The sequence below is a fragment of the Aulostomus chinensis genome, chromosome 11, assembly GCF_037954235.1.
Source record: "Aulostomus chinensis isolate RoL2024-O1b breed Wild chromosome 11, RoL_Achi_v1.0, whole genome shotgun sequence".
Taxonomy (NCBI): Eukaryota; Metazoa; Chordata; class Actinopteri; order Syngnathiformes; family Aulostomidae; genus Aulostomus; species Aulostomus chinensis.
Window position 1 is genome coordinate 28,566,811 of NC_141330.1, and position 15,916 is coordinate 28,582,726.

Genomic DNA, 15,916 nt, shown 5'->3' on the forward strand with positions numbered 1-15,916 from the left:
CTAATAGTGGCTAATTATGTAAATGTCTGCGCGGGGTATTCTCTGAAGCATTGGAGCGTCTCACTCATCTTCCAAGCAGCGACATTCCCTATGGACCACTGCTACAATAACAATGAATAATTTAATAAGCAAACACCCACCGCTGCTGAGTCTTGCTTGTTAGCTAATAAAATCACATCTTATTAAAGGCAGTGCAGGACTTTAACCGTGTGTGTGTGTGTGTGGGGGGGGGGGTAGCCTTTCACTGGGCTGTGGCATTGAGCTGAGAGTCCTCAGGCTCTACAAGGCAGGGTAGTTTTGCATTTGCCATAAAACAGATGGGAGGAACGCAGCGGCGTGCTGGTGAAGCCTGCAGTCATGGATGCCTGAGAGGTGAGACGCAGCTGCCGCTTGTGATCATTTGGATTTCACAGGATTTGAAAACCAAGTGGTTGAAAACTTCTAGTTTGTTCGAGTGTATTGTTTGAGTTGCGTCAGGATGCATATTCCAGCACTGCGAACACTCGCTGGCACCATGAGTTCAGAGGTTCGAGGTTCCTCGTGTTGCACTGCTGAGCTCCAGTTTGGATGGCTCTACTTTGGGGATGGAGGCTCTAAATACTGCAGTACCATCGTGTTTCCATGGATTTGGGAACCAAACGCTGCATCAGTGCTGCTTCATTCATCAAACATGAGAACTGAGGCTGCTTCACTCAATAAGCTCATCGATCCAGTTTACATCACAACGCCGTCGTTTCCTCTTCTATTCATCAGGACACACACGCCGCTGGGTGCAGTGACCTGAGTGTGTGCAACCGGTGTGTGTGAGACCGCTGTGTATTTCTGACATTCATGATAAACCTAAATTATCTGTACAGACATGACTCATTATTGACATGCCTTTTACACATGACCTGAGATCATCCAAGAAAGCCTCCTTCTGTAAAAATGTAATATTAATGTGGCATACACATGTAGTCCGGAGCACTTATCTGATACTTTGTACGATCTCAGCATCCTCTGGTCATATTGATGTTTCTCTCTACTCACTCTCTTGTCAGGATTAAAGAGTTTACCCGACTATATTGCTGTTGCTTGACACTGCACAGTGGGATCTGCTGTGTTGTAGTGACAAAGCGACAAAATTGACTTTGAGTGCAGAATTGGTTTTATTTTTACAGCCACTTGTGTGTCGTGTCAACAGTATCATAAACAGGAGGTGTAAACTGTGGCATGAGAGAGCTTCATAAAAGCTAAGTTGTTGTTTGTGCTGACAGAAACCGTGCACCGGTTCCCTCCGCCCGCTGCTGCTTCTTTTTATTAAGACCCTTTGAAAAATATGCAAAATACTGGCAGGCAGCGAGCACGGAGTCTTGACAAGGCCCAGCGTGTGCTGCTGCTGCTGGCGACTCAAGACTGCACGCACAGAACCAACACCACACCGCTGTCGCTCACTCACTTCCACCAGAATAGAACCTGCTCCTCAATATTATCCGGCGCAGTGATACACAAGTGTCTGCACACATCACTCACTGCAGCCGCCGGCTGGAGGCTCGGACGTCAGGAGCAGCAGCTGCACAATCCATCAAAATCAACTGCAAACTGCAGTTTTCCTGCGGTTTTAGAATCGCAGGAAAATATGAGATATGGGGCTAATTGTGTGTTCCAATACTACGAGGAATTAGAGATTCATTTCATCGTCGTATTTTATTTGATGTCCTGCCTGCACTGACTTAAGACAACTCCTTTAACATTTTACTGTCTTTGTCAATGAAAAGGGGAGTTATTCTTTAAAAATGATCTTTCTCTCCAATTCGGCGAATCATGCAGCAATACAGTATCAAGACAGTTACGGGTCAGTTTGACATTCCTCCGCCGTGCAGCCCTGCTCGTCAGGACCGTCTCAGCAGCGTGAGTGGAAGGATCAAGACCCGACAGCTTCACACTGGAATGTTCCGGTGATTCAGCCGGTTAGAGTGTGAGCAGCAGAGGGGGGAGGACTGGGCTGAGCAGGCAGCCTTGATAGGGGGGCGATTCTGGGGTGCCGAGAGGGAGCAGCATCAGCAGCTGAGGAGAGAGTGAAGCAAAGAGAGCTAGTTAGTACAGCAATGAACCAGAGTATTTGTACTGCAGTAGGTGATTGGAGGATAATCCTCAGGTGCAGGGGAGAGGCAGTTCCCAGCAAGCTGCGCCCACACCAAACAAATGCACCCACACAAACACAGACCCACGAGAAGAAAGAGAGCACGGCAGGAAAATGGAGGCGTGGCACGTAACACAACAAATTTAAAACAAACATGCAAAGAAAGTGTAACCCTGCTGAACTCAGGTTCACACCCCCAATGACGAACGCGGTCTGGGAGAGTAACTCCCCCCTGTGCCTGAGTCTCCGCTGATTGTCTCACGCCTCCTTCCAACGGTCACAATAGTTGAAGTGACCAGGCGTGCGGAGGTGTGGAGCTGCCTGGAGCCAGGAGCCCGGAATAAAGCTCCCTCATTCTACTAGAGACTGGAACACAACAGAGGCTCTGAGAGACCCGCACACAGACAGACAGATGTGCTGATCACTGAGCACCTCCAGGATCTGCTTCTCCTCCACTGCCAGTGTTGGGATCTACGATTCCCTCCTGCCAGATCACCTGCTAGTGAGCTGCTGCTGGAGCTCATGGTGGACTGGTGGACCAGTTAGTCAGTTGCTCTTTCAGTCTTGGGTGTTTGGGTCAAAGGTCCTGTCTGAGGTTCTGGTTCCATGATCCAATGCTTAGAACTTCACCTCATCCACATACTGAGGCCTCGGCTCCTCCTCAGTCCACCTGAGTCCAGACTGGAGATACTGGACTCACAGCTCCTCACCATTTGGTAGCGTTTTTTGCTACCATTAGCAGCTACCATTAGCAGCTACCATTAGCAGCAGCAGTTCTTTGAGCTCCGCCTGTGTGCAACGTGAATGAACGTCTGACACAGAGATATGATAAGACAGACGAAATTTATTGTGAGCTTGTTTTTCACTGTTAGGATTTGTCTCTCTCTTTTTTTTTTTTTTTTACATGATTTGACCTGCTTCATTTTCGCAAAGATATTTCTGGGATTCCTCCACGTACCACTAGGGGGGCTCATGTGCCCCTGCTGGTATGGCTTTCCAGTTGTGTTAAGGTCTGGATAACTTTGCGAGACAAGCTCCAAAGACTAACAAATACACCTACTAGTAATAAGTATGTGCATTTTTATTCATTCAGGAAATTCCTACTGAGATCAACATCTCTACTGCCATTGAGAACTTGTCAAGATTCAGCAAAAAAAGAAAATAACATCAGAATTTCATTTAAGAAAAAAGCGTGAGCAGTGACCTCCAAGAAAATGAGACCATGTCAATACAAAAATGAAAGAAATATGAAATGATAAAAAGATGTCATTTAATTTGAGTGCACTTTAAACTAATAATTACAATTTCTGCTCCAGATATTGAGTTCTGATTCACAATCGTCCCTGACATGCTGTGAATGATGACCCGAGCCACACGACCCTGGTGCTGAGCATCTCAGCCTCCCTCACCGGAGAAATATATCAGGAAATAAAACTCCAGAAATATGACTGAATCTGACAGGAGCCTGCAGTCTACGACACACTGCTGAATATCATGAGGTTCTGATAGTCTTGCAGCTTTAATGACATTATCATGGTAAACGCGTCTGCCTTCTTTACGTCTGCTATTTCATTTTACAGAACTGCTTCCTGTCCCCTGAGGTCCTGGAGTGCAGCTTTAGTTAGATTTGTTATTTTGTTGACTCGGCACTGTTGGCCAGAATATAGACTCCAGCGCTACTGTGAGCTGTAATGTGATGTTCCAGAAATTGCTGACACAACCCCACTCCCCTTCTTGAGTAGCACAGCTTAGAGAAGTGAAGCAAATAGAACAATTAATGTCTTGTTTTGAGGCGTGATGCTGAACTTTCTGTGGAAGTGGGCTGTAGCCGTCTCTCAGGGCCTGCAGGATCTCTCTGACTTCAAGACAACTTGCTGTTTGTGCACAGAATTTCAATGTGTGTTTTGTGCACACAATGGATATTGAGCAGAATGTTGGATCAAGACCTGCTGCTCGGAATGCTGAGATGATAGAAAGTCCTTTATCCAGGGAGGAGTAGATTGTGGAGATCCATGATCCATGAGATCCACGAAAAGTGACTCAGTCCCTTTTACAAAGGTCTGTGTGTGGGATGAGTGGTTGGAATTTGCACGAATGAAAATCAGCACCAAAAAAACTAGAAAAAGAAGCAAAAAGAAGATCATCCATCATCCATCCATCCATCCATCCTTCCATCCATCATCCATCCTTCCATCCATCCATCCATCCTTCCCTCCATCCATCCATCCCTCCATGTTCCCCCTCTTCTCCTGTTGAGGGTGGTGTGGGTGGAGCCTATCCCAGCAGCCTTCCCTCCATCTTCCCCCTCTTCTCCTGTTGAGGGTGGTGGGGGTGGAGCCTATCCCAGCAGCCTTCCCCCTGGACAGGTCACCAGTCCATGGCAGGGCCAACACATAGAGACAGACAACCATTGGCTCTCCCAGCCACGCCTACGGTCAATTTAGAGTCTGGATTAACCTGGTCCGCTCAACTTAAATGCTCATGTTTGGAAGTGCGTATGTCTGGTGCGCCCTCTAGTGGACTCCTCTGTTGACACACAACACACATGAGCGAGCATGTGAACAAGTGCACTCACAACACAGCCGGCTGCCTCCATGAACGCCTGGTTAAAAAGCAAGTTTATTTGCTACCTTCAACAGTTTTTTTTTTTAGGGAGCTGATTTTTTTTTAATTATGCTTGAATATTCTAATTTCAGTTTGACTGAAAAAGAAGGAAGTGACATATTCTAAAATGCAATGTATGGATTATTTTGAATTGACATTTATTCGTTCTGTGTACTGGTTGCTTTTTCCAAGATCTCTTGTCTGGTTACTTCAAAAATATATATAAAGATATACACACACATCCACACACTCACACACTCACTGATCTGGAGGCCCACCAGCTCTCTGCCTGACTGGGAGTGTAGGTGGTTATCTGGCTCTCCATGTATTCACAGCCACTGCTCTCGCCTTATCAGCAGTCTGACGCTTGCATGCTCAATCGCCTGATTTGTCAAGGGTGACTCCAAAAGATTCTGATAGGCACTCCACAAATCACCCAGTTGATCTAAAATATCGACCAGCCACAAAAAGTCATTACACACAATAATGGCGGGCAGGACCTTGAAGATGTGACTTAATTAGGTTTCAAATGGCTTCAAACCTGCCTTCGAATCTGCTCCCCTGGATAGTAATGTGCTCTTGGGGTTTTCTCTGTAGTTACAGGTATTGCTCACACTGTGACTGACAATACCGGCGCTGCTCCTGCTGCAGCAGAGACGGACGCTTGTACAAAACCACAGCACTGTTGGACTCTGTTCTCCTAACAAGTGATAATGACTGAGGCAGATGGAGGGACTATAGTGCTGTCAGTCCTGCAAAAGTTCTGATAGAGCTATAAATTAAATGGGTCGTGGGCGCTGTGCCTGGTATTGTTTCTGTTCCAACAATAAAGAGCCAGAAAATTAGAACCGCCGAGACAAATCTAATTCTTCATTAACCTCCAACCTAGAACTTGACATTCATCAAACCATGCAGTGGCTTTGCTCTCAACTCATGTGAGGTCACTTCAGATTGTTCCCTGCTGAAGAGCTCAGGCTGATTCACAACTGCGACTCTGTCTCCTCACAGAAAACCAAGATCTCCACATACGATAAGATGTGGGAGTTCATGAGCAGTCGGAGGCATGCTGTCATGGTGAAGAATGTCGAGGAAGGCATTCACCGTGTGCTCACCTCAGACTACGCCTTCCTCATGGAGTCCACCACCATTGAGTTCGCCACACAGCGCAACTGCAACCTCACGCAGATCGGAGGCCTCATTGACTCCAAAGCCTATGGAGTCGGCACGCCAATGGGTATGTACACCGCAGTAAGACTGTGACTGGTGGGCTGGCGGGGGCGCTGGACTTACCCTCAAACAGGATTGGTACATCGGTGTCCTGATCATTGCTGGGATACTCTGTTGCAACAAAAGATGCACCTTCTGCTTTGTTGGACGATCTGGACAAAAGAATGCCATTTTTGATTCTATAAAATTCAGTGGTGAGAAGCAGAGGTTACAAAGGTGAACTAATGCCCTGAACAAATGGCACCTGACTTCAACGTCACCAAACCTGACAGGGACAATGTTAGCGATCAACTCTGCAGATATCTTCAGCTTCCTGTTAGCCACTGCTGCTATTACGACATGAAAACACTTCAACTTAAATTTACAAGTTCAGTGTTTATTGATCTAATTAACGCCGGAGAAGAAAATGTCAAAGACCTTTAACTGAAACCCTATTCAAAAATGTCTCTGACTTTGAGATGAGAGCGGCCAGTGTTCAACTGGGTCTGGGCTTTAGGGCACAATCATGCTCCACTCACTTAGGTCTGTAACATACATGCTACAATACATGCTAACACTTTATGCTATTCTGAGTAGTTGTGTGACTGCAATACCAAGTGTTGCACTGAGGGGCGCTGTAACTGGCAACACAAGTGTGAAGCTGAGTTGTGCTCGCTTCAGTCTTTCACAACTCGTCATGGCTCTTGAGTTCTCCAAGTGTCTTTGTTTCTTTGCCTTGAGCTTTCAATAGTCTTTCTTCAGCAGTCACACAGGGGAGCTCACCGAGCGTGTCACAAGGTTAAAATGCGTAAGCAATGTTGTGTCATGCCCAACGAGCGTGAAAGGGCCAAAACAAACCGTGTGTTTGTTTGCCTCTCAGTACTTTGTGGCCGTTGTCTGTGGCTCATCGGACCAAGTGATGAAAGCCCATGACGATGCTGTACCAGCTACCACCTGGCCATTGTGGCTGATTTTTTTATTGATCTCGGTTTTATTGGCCTATTTTTTTAAAAGCTTTATGTCGTCTATGATAAAACAAATGTGTGAGTGGCAGGTTATCCCATAATCTATTAAGAACCATTCATGAAATTAATGAAATACCCTCATATCCTTGCCACAGGTACTCATATTTTTCAGATTTGCTGGGTAAATGTCCCGCAGTATTTAGTGCAGGCATGCATGTCACTGCACACAGGAGACTAACCAGCAGCGAGAGCAGCTGCTCTCTTTACAGCGAGTCAGACATCAGTCCCTCAATACAACACATAAGAAATAAATCTCTCTGCATTTCAGGAATTTTAAATATTTTAAATGCTGTTGTGTCTCGTAACAGCAGAGTGCAATGTGTGCAAGGGACGAGTGGTTGAACGAGTGTCTGGTACAGATTCTCAGTTGTGTCGAGGTGGAGTAACTAACGAGTAACAGCGTGTCATCATCTGTGCTCCGGTCAAGAAGGGAAACAGGGTGTTGTGTGCATCAACCTTTGATGGCCGCCTCTCACTGCTGCTGGTTCACTGTTGGGGTTCTTTCCTCCACCAACCTGCTTCTGATTGGACAGGAACAAATAAGCAGAGAGCTGCAGGTCAGCTGACCCGGTGCTGGGACATGGCTGGACGAACCTCAGCTTTTTCTCGACGTCAGATCACATGTTGAGTTGCAGATTGATAGGAAGTAGATCAGGTACTTTTACCAAGGAGCAGTGAGACCTGCATCAACCCCAGATCCACACACACACTAGCAGTTCATCTCAACTAAACCACACCCACCATCATCTGGCCTGCAGGCAAATAACACACATACACTGATGCAAACACACACACACACACGCGCGCGCACAGACACAATGGGATAGGTTCCAGCGTGATGACAGCGTCAGTCTGAAACTAGCGACGATTTCTGACCTGCTCCAGGTATAAGACAGTACCAGCTGACAGCCTGTTGCTCGCTAATTTTAATATTTGGGTTCTGTTTTGTTGTTTGTTTATCAGTGAAATGTCTCTGCAGCTGCTGTCACGAAACCACACCTGACTGATATGATAGGAAGATGACTTTTCTTTGGACAAACTGGTAAAAGAGTGGGATAAAATAATCCACATTCCACAAATGGCTACTGATCAGTAATTTACTCACTCACGTGTTTTCTTCTTAGTCTCTTCGTAACCAAACAAAATTTGAAAACAGAACGAGTGGAGCGAAGTGTTCCAGTGTGAGTGGAGGCAGGAGGTAGTCTGTGAGGCCTTCAGGGCCCCTCGTCTGACTCCTGGCAGCACAGACCAAAGGTTTATTATGTTAACCTAATCTAGGAAATTCGATGGATTACCATTTACTGAAAATGTGGAACCTGAGCATCATTTAAACAAAAGAACAAAGCTTCCTCATCCATGATGGGAAACACATTGGAAGCGTTGCGTCCATGTTGACGGACTCAACTTTTTTTTCTTTTTTATCTGATGAGTTAAAATCTAAAAAAATATTCAATTTTATTTTATTACTGATGAATTCCAAAGTAGTTTATGCACAGAAACACAATTCTTTTTGGAGATGATTTTAAAATTAAAAGGGGTGTAATTACAGTGTCACAGATGAGCCCAGAAGTGTGTAAAATGTGAGGAATGTTTCGGGATCGATTAACCCTGCATCACTCTCGACAAATAACCCTTAACAAGCAAAGCTCAAGTCCACTGAACGTGGAGGCTTTGAGGCGCGTGAAGGTGGAGAAGCTTAGCTCAGGCTAAGAGCTGCTGGATCTGCTGCTTTATGAACCCATGCCTTTATAGTCACGTTCATCTGAGAGAACCTGCAGGGTGTCAGTGAGTCGCTACGCTGTCATTACTGTTATTGTTGTTCTTTTTGTGTATTATTTGTCTTTACAAGTTTGCTGTTGTAAATACTTCAAGTTTTACCACAAGCAAAGATGCTTCTGTCAGTACAGCAAATATTATTCTGCAGCAGTTTTAGTGGTTATGACTAAAATCTTGCTGTGACAGGGGAGATTATCCTAAAATCCTGCTAATCTGAGTCCCTGACCCACTACAAGTTATGACTCAAAGGTAGAAGGAATACAAGGCTTCTTTATCCACACTTGATGATGTGAAATATGGTGTTGACTCAACTGGAGCATCCTGTCGGAAATTGTTAGGTAACATAAACTAAACGAGGAAGCACAGGTGAATAAGTCTGGTCAGATAGTTCATTTAAAATCAACAGCTTATGATGATGTCGGTTTGCTTACGATAGAGCCAACAAAAGCAATGGGGAGCGCACCAGAAACCTCAGCCTAAACAGAAATTCATTCTGTGAGTGAAAGAATCACCTTCTAACAGTGAATTGTCATTTTCTATCTGATAAAATTATGTGACAAAACATTTGCATCCACTGAATCTGATAACAGTGGTGCCGGTTTGGGTTCAGGGTCACCGTGCTGGTGGTGATGATGGTGCCATGATCACACAAATGTAGACTGGTGGAGCACTGAAACATCAGGCACAAACCCAGGGGGGCATATGCCATCCTCCCAGGGGAGACGAGTACTCCAGGATACTGGGTTTTGGTATGTCAGACACCTTACTGCTGCTTCAAGGTCTCAATTTGCTCCCCTCCAGCTGATGGCCAGGTTGTGGGCAGTGGCCAGGGGACAGGCTCATAGATGCTCCAAGGGCTCTTCAATAGCTTTCCACATGTGGGACATGAATTGGGATCCTCTGTCTAAGGGAATTCCCTGGAGGTGAAAACATGCTGCATGTGGAGGTCAGCAATCTCTAAGGCTGAAGGGAGAGCCCAAACTGAACAGCTTTGGAGAACTGGTGAACTATGATGGTTCACCAGGGACCAAGGGAGGCCAGTGACCAAGTCCAGAGCAATGTGGGGCCATGGCCGTCCAGGTACAGGCAGTGGGTGCAGGAGGGCAGTGGGTTTCCACTGCAGGACCTGACAAACACGGACTACATGTTTCTCAGCGGTTTAGCAAAACACCAGAGTGCCGTCTAAATAGATGAAGACAGAACAATTCAGGAAGTCTCTCGAAACACCTGGCAAGAGCCTGGAAGACTGCAAGAGCATAAGTTAAATTAGAAGATATTCAAAATGTCCCACTGGAGTAATGAAAGCAGTCTTCCATTCATATCTAGAATCTTCATATCTACTAGGTGGGTGATACCCAGATCTGGTTTGGAGGAGATGGTGGCTCCTTGGAGGGATTCAAAAGCTGAGGGCCATGGGTACTTGTGTGTACTGTGATGGTTTGAGACGGCGGCCCGGTGGAGCAGTGGTCATCACTGTGGCCCCCCAGCAAGAAGGTTGTGGGTGGAGCCCCGACTGGAGCACGGGGTCTTTCTGTGTAAGTCTCCATGTTCTCCCTGTTCCTGCTGGGTTCTCTCTGGTACTCCAGCTTCCTCCACAGTCCAAAGACATCAAGAGGGGACCAGGTTAATCCAGACTCTAAATTGACCGTAGGCGTGGCTGGGAGAGCCAATGGTTGTCTGTCTCTCTGTGTTGGCCATGCCATGGACTGGTGACCTGTCCAGGGTGAACTCCACCTCTCGCCCGTAGCTGCTGCCCACGACCCTTAATAGGAACAAGCGGAAGACAATGGATGGATGGATGGATGGATCTTTGTTTTCACCTCAGTGGTCTTATCCTGATCATTCATCTGTAAGGTCAAGGTTCACTCCCAGCCTAAGGCCAAGGCCCGGGGTCTGGGAGTGAACCTCTGGCGTCTTCCATGCGTTCTTTTGTCATCGTAAAATCATTGTTAGAACACTCACTGATAGTAAAGCTGATGCTTACGACGCCTGCGTTGTCCTGATGCGTGTTTAGACTGTGTGAAGGTCCATCTGTGTAGAATGTTCTAGTTCGGTGTTACTGGTAGTGGCCGACATTACCAGAATGACTGTCTAGGAGGGAGGAACTCAGATGTCCAGCGTCTCTGAGTCTCCAGCTCGGAATTCCTCCATTACACAACATTCCTCCACTCATGAGCAAGCGGGCAGGTGATCCGATGAGCGCAGAGAGGCAAACGCTAATGGAAGATCACATGCACAGAAGGAATCACTTTCATGATGTATCAGGAGTCTCACTGAGAAGGAGCCTAGTGAGTCCTGGCACTGAGCTTTGGCAGCATCTGGTGAAGGCTGGTTTAAATACTGCCCTTGATTAGTCGGGACTGAGGTGGATGGTCCAGAGACTGAGGCTTAAAGCCACAGCAGCAGCACAGCTGATGCAGCATTTCTGGTCTGAGGTTGATGGTTGCATTTCCCAATAATATTTATTTTTAATCACCTTGACCAAATCTCTGTGGGGTTCCTGCATCTGCTGTAAAACACAACAGACGGTAATCCAGGATTCAGGATCCTGCCTGGTAACCGGCGGCGGTACTTCATTATATGAGTCTGTGCAAATCATATGTACACCCTTTACTGGATTTTTCCTTGAGATGAAATCAGATGACACAGTGATGACGTCCCTGCCATGTTGTCTCAAAGTACAACCAGTTGTGTAGTACTAGAAAAAGATCAAACAAAGAGTGGGGTTCCACAACCTCTCCTCTGTTCTTGTAAATTAGGAACTGTGTCAACTGGTTTAGGAGTTTTGCTGCCCCTCAACCCTCAGGGGAGCCCCGGTAGAGGAAAATCCCACCACAAAGTGTAAAAGAGGAGTCAGAACAGCCATGAACAGGAAGAGTGGCATATTCACCGTGTGTTTGAGGAGTGAAGCAGGGGATTCTCCTAATCTTGTTACATGGCAAGAAAATGTACCTGTAGAACTGCAACTGGCAGAAAAGGTGACATGCTGACCTGCAGGGGATTCTCTCGTGTGAAGGACCATCGCTAACAGAGTGAGAGTCTCATTCCTCCAGTGTTTCTGCCTCTTCAAACAGAAGTTGAGCTCATACTGGCTCACTGGCTATCAGACTATAATCATAATGATAATGATAATAATAATAATAACATTGTTATTAAGGTCAAGCCAGAAGGAGACCTCTGTTTCTCAGGTGCTGTCAAACTGTGGCGGGCGACATTAAGCGTCGTGTCGAGACCAAACATGGATGGTTTCAGAATCAGAATCAGAATCCTTTATTAGTCCTGTTATTTGTTGTTGTTGTCTGTTGGTTTGAGGAAAGGCCCCCGCAGACACTGTCAGTGAGGCCAAGTGAAATGATGGGACTGGAAGGCCAGTTGGACCCTGAAAACAGTACTGGAGTCTACCGTTTCCTGTTCAAGTGCCACGCAAGTTCAGACTTAGGATGTTCAGAGTATATTACTTTGAAAACACTTGAAATTTGACAGTAAATGATATCGAAGTGTATGCAAGTTGTTGATCTTACTGTCATCAAGGTACACTATTTCGAGTGACAATATAAGACTCAGACCTTTGCTTGGAGGAAGTTGTAGTCACTGAACCTCTCTGAACTTTAATTGAACACCCCTGGTATAAGGCAAAAGGGCGGCGTGGCTCAGAAGGAGAGTGGCCGACGAACAACAACCATGGACCGACCACCAACCACCATGTCCAAGTGTGCTTGAGAAAGATACTGAACCCCTAATTACTCCTGATTGATCTGTGGTGGACTGGTGACCCGTCCAGGGTGAACTCCGCCTCTCACCCAATGTCAGCTGGGATAGGCTCCACCCCCCCAGCTCCGCCTTCACAGATAAGCGTAATAGAAAATGCAAGGATGAATGGAGTATAAAGCAATATCAAAAATGGGCTGCTACCTTGGAGTTGGGATAGATTTTTGGAGCTATGTTAGCTTTGTTGCTAAGTAACTCCTTATGTATGAAAGCCGAATGTTACTTTTGTTACTGTTTGTCTGCTGAGGTCTGTACCAGCCCCAAAGCTGCCGTTGCTGCCGTCAAACATGCCAGGCACACGTCAGTTGAACAACCCACACACGGTGATATGAGATATGAGACTCAGGGCAGATGGACAAACGTGTGTTACATCTAACTTTGTCGCAATGTGCACCTAAAAACATGGCATGTTTGACTGCCCCCCTGGTACCTGACCTGCAGGACGCCCCCTACAGGAGCACAGCAGGTTGCAAGCCGTGCACTAAAGGGAAGAAGATGTCAAATCACAGAACAGTCTCAGGATCGTGATCTCCAGAGCAGCATGAACAGGGGCAGCATAAAGCAACATTTACTTTTCTGTATTCTTCATCTCATCTGCAGTTCAGGCCACTTCTTTCTGTTCAACCCTAAAACAAATATATTTCAGTCTCGTGCCGCTGACGGCACCTGTCAGGCTGTTGTTAGTGAACGTAAATTGTTGGATTTATTTCACGCATCTATTTCCTGACCACTAAGCTTCTGTTTTCTTTCATGTCAGATTATAGATCCTTGAGTTCATTCAGCTGCATCCGGGAATGAGTGACTCCGTTCAGGACAGGCGGTCAGAGGGTTTATGGTAAATAATGATGCTCGGCAGCATTTTCTGCTGGTGACCTATACTCAGCTGTGTGTGCTGCAGGATGTCGCGTTAAACTGCATCTACTGATGCGCCTGCATTCATGGGACAGTCGGCACTGACTCAGCGACGGATGCTGAGAGGCTGATGATGTCATGTAACAGAACACGTGGGGTCATGTGTTTTGGAAGCACCCTGTGTGTGTTAAACCACCATTTCGTGACTGAAATCATGTTGACTGTCAGTTACCTGGCAACATTAGTAACCTTTGAGACTGACGATGAAAGGCAGCACTTTAGTTGCCATGACAATGGAGTGACATTTGATATATGGCTGCTGGATAGTCAAATACACCTCATATGATGATGATGATGATGATGATGACGACGACCACAAACAGCACAGGGCCAGTAACAGTCTAGAGGTGAAGCCATGGATGTGGAGCGGTTACTGTCATGAGAGCAACTCTATTAGCTCTGCACTCTCATGTTGTGGGCTGATAGACAAACAAAATATTGCACCATATAACATCTATAGATTTAAAGCACTGTTGGGACGAGTGTGAGACTGTTGACCGGTGTGTAACTATGGAAACAGATAAATATATAAATGTATTTTAAATGTACCTTACGACCAAATTCTCCTTCTCATCAGAATAATTCAACTGATATTATTCAGTTAGCTTGCTACTAGCACAGAGAGCTAACATTAGCTGATAATCTCTGAAGGTAGAAATTGGCCAACCTGCACACACACTTTTAAAGGGAAAGGGAAAAGCTGTCAGCTTTGGCATTTGTGTGTGTGTGTGTGTGTGTGTGTGTGTGTGTGTGTGTGTGTGTGTGTGTGTGTGTGTGTCCGTCAGAAGCTGAGAGGCTGCACAGAGAGCTGCCAGCAGCAGGAGAACATGGAGGGAGCTGCTGCCTGCTGCAGGGACAGCGACTGGCAGCTTGGTAAACCGTTCTGTTACCAGCCCTGACCTGCCCGCGGTGCCTGGCACCACTATAGGTTGACTCGATATCTGTGTCTTATTCTATGGGGATTAAATGTGTTTCAGGTCCTCTGCTGCACCACAGCTCACATCCATTCTCATGATTTCTACATGGGTAGGCAAGTGAGAGGGTTTAGGAGTCTACAGGAAGGGACATGTCCGACTTCCCTCACTGGCACTGGATGGCTTGATGGCTTCAGAACTGTCTCTCTCCCAACACCCCCTAATAGTCGGTGAGCTGCAGCGGTTTGACAGTGTGGAGCCTTTCAGAACTTGTAAACAGCCTCAAACCAGACCAGAAACACTGGAATTAAAACTGTTAGTGAGGCTAGCAGAAGGCTAATAATGCAAACTAGTGCTGCACCTCCATACTTCTGCCAATCCCAGTGACTTTATAGAGAAACTCCAGTGAGGTTCCACTAACCAATGGCAGCGGGGATCAGCCGTGGTGAGCTAACGCAAGTGCTGCATCCTCACGGATGAGACGAGAACTTCAGAAAGAGCCTCCATAGCCTCAAACACTTTGTCTGAGCAGGAGGACTTTGAAATCATTTTAAAATAATTCAGAAATAATCCTTACGACCTGGGTCTGGCTTATTCTGTAACAAAATTACAAAGTCATCTTCAAAAATGCCCAAACCAACGCTGCCTCAATGATCCCCACCTTGCATTCTCTCTCCAGACAAAAATCCTCTTTTCTGGAGTATATTCGCAGGATTGTAGTCTCATTACAAATATCCACAATGTCTTCAACCAAGTCAGCAGTGGAAAAAGAAAAGACATTCACTAAAGATGAAAATCTATCAGTGGGCTCTGATACCTCACATCAACAGTCTGATGATGGCCATTTTGATGAAGAGTCATGGTAAAAAGACGCAGAATGATGAGGAAGAGAGACCTCAGCAGTACATGAGACACCACCATGTCAGCTGGTCATTCTCCATGATGGCCGCTATAGGCTGAGATGAGCCCGGATTAAAACGGAGTGAAATTAGTTAATCGTGTCTTGTAAGAACAACTCACATGGAGTCACTGAGTAGTACTATGAGACAGAGACATTGATCGCTGTCACGCTGTCATACACATTGCTTCGTATTACAATTTGATAAAACTGCTAAAAGGGCATTGAGCGCAAGTAAAACTACTAAAGAGATCTTGCTAATTATACCTCCTTTTTTCAATTACATAATAAAAAGTCGACATAAGGAGAAGACAACTAGCGAAGTAGCGGTTGAAGGACAACGAGCTTCAGATTAAAACAGGCTGAGATCAAACTCGGGGGTAAGATTAGCAATGCCTAACTGCACAAAGTTCTAATGATTGAGGGACGAACTTCATCAGCTCAGGTTTGGGTTCCGTAGGGAAATCAGGCATTTTACAAGGTTGCATGCATTTCTGCAATAATTAAGGATCAGTGCACCATTTATTTGAATACATAGTTACTGTGTATTTCTTTGTAGTAATTTAACAATTCTGTGGTTCAAGAATCAAGAACCACTCTACCTATAGTACAAAAAACAATCTTCCTGCAGTCGTAAAACAGCTCTAACTACAGTAGTAAAAACACGCTACCTACCGTAGTAAAAACACTT

The 15,916-nt window shown here is 45.8% G+C and overlaps 1 protein-coding gene across 5 annotated transcripts in view; it reads left to right on the plus strand.

Moving 5' to 3' along the window:
- grik2 (glutamate receptor, ionotropic, kainate 2) overlaps positions 1 to 15,916 on the plus strand; it is a 269,381-nt gene that overhangs the window by 202,825 nt on the left and 50,640 nt on the right. For all 5 annotated transcript variants that reach the window (XM_086219323.1, XM_086219322.1, XM_086219320.1 and 2 more), the window contains one exon: positions 5,735 to 5,960. In XM_086219323.1, the coding sequence (XP_086075449.1) occupies positions 5,735 to 5,960 (226 nt within the window). The remainder of the gene's footprint in view (positions 1 to 5,734; positions 5,961 to 15,916) is intronic.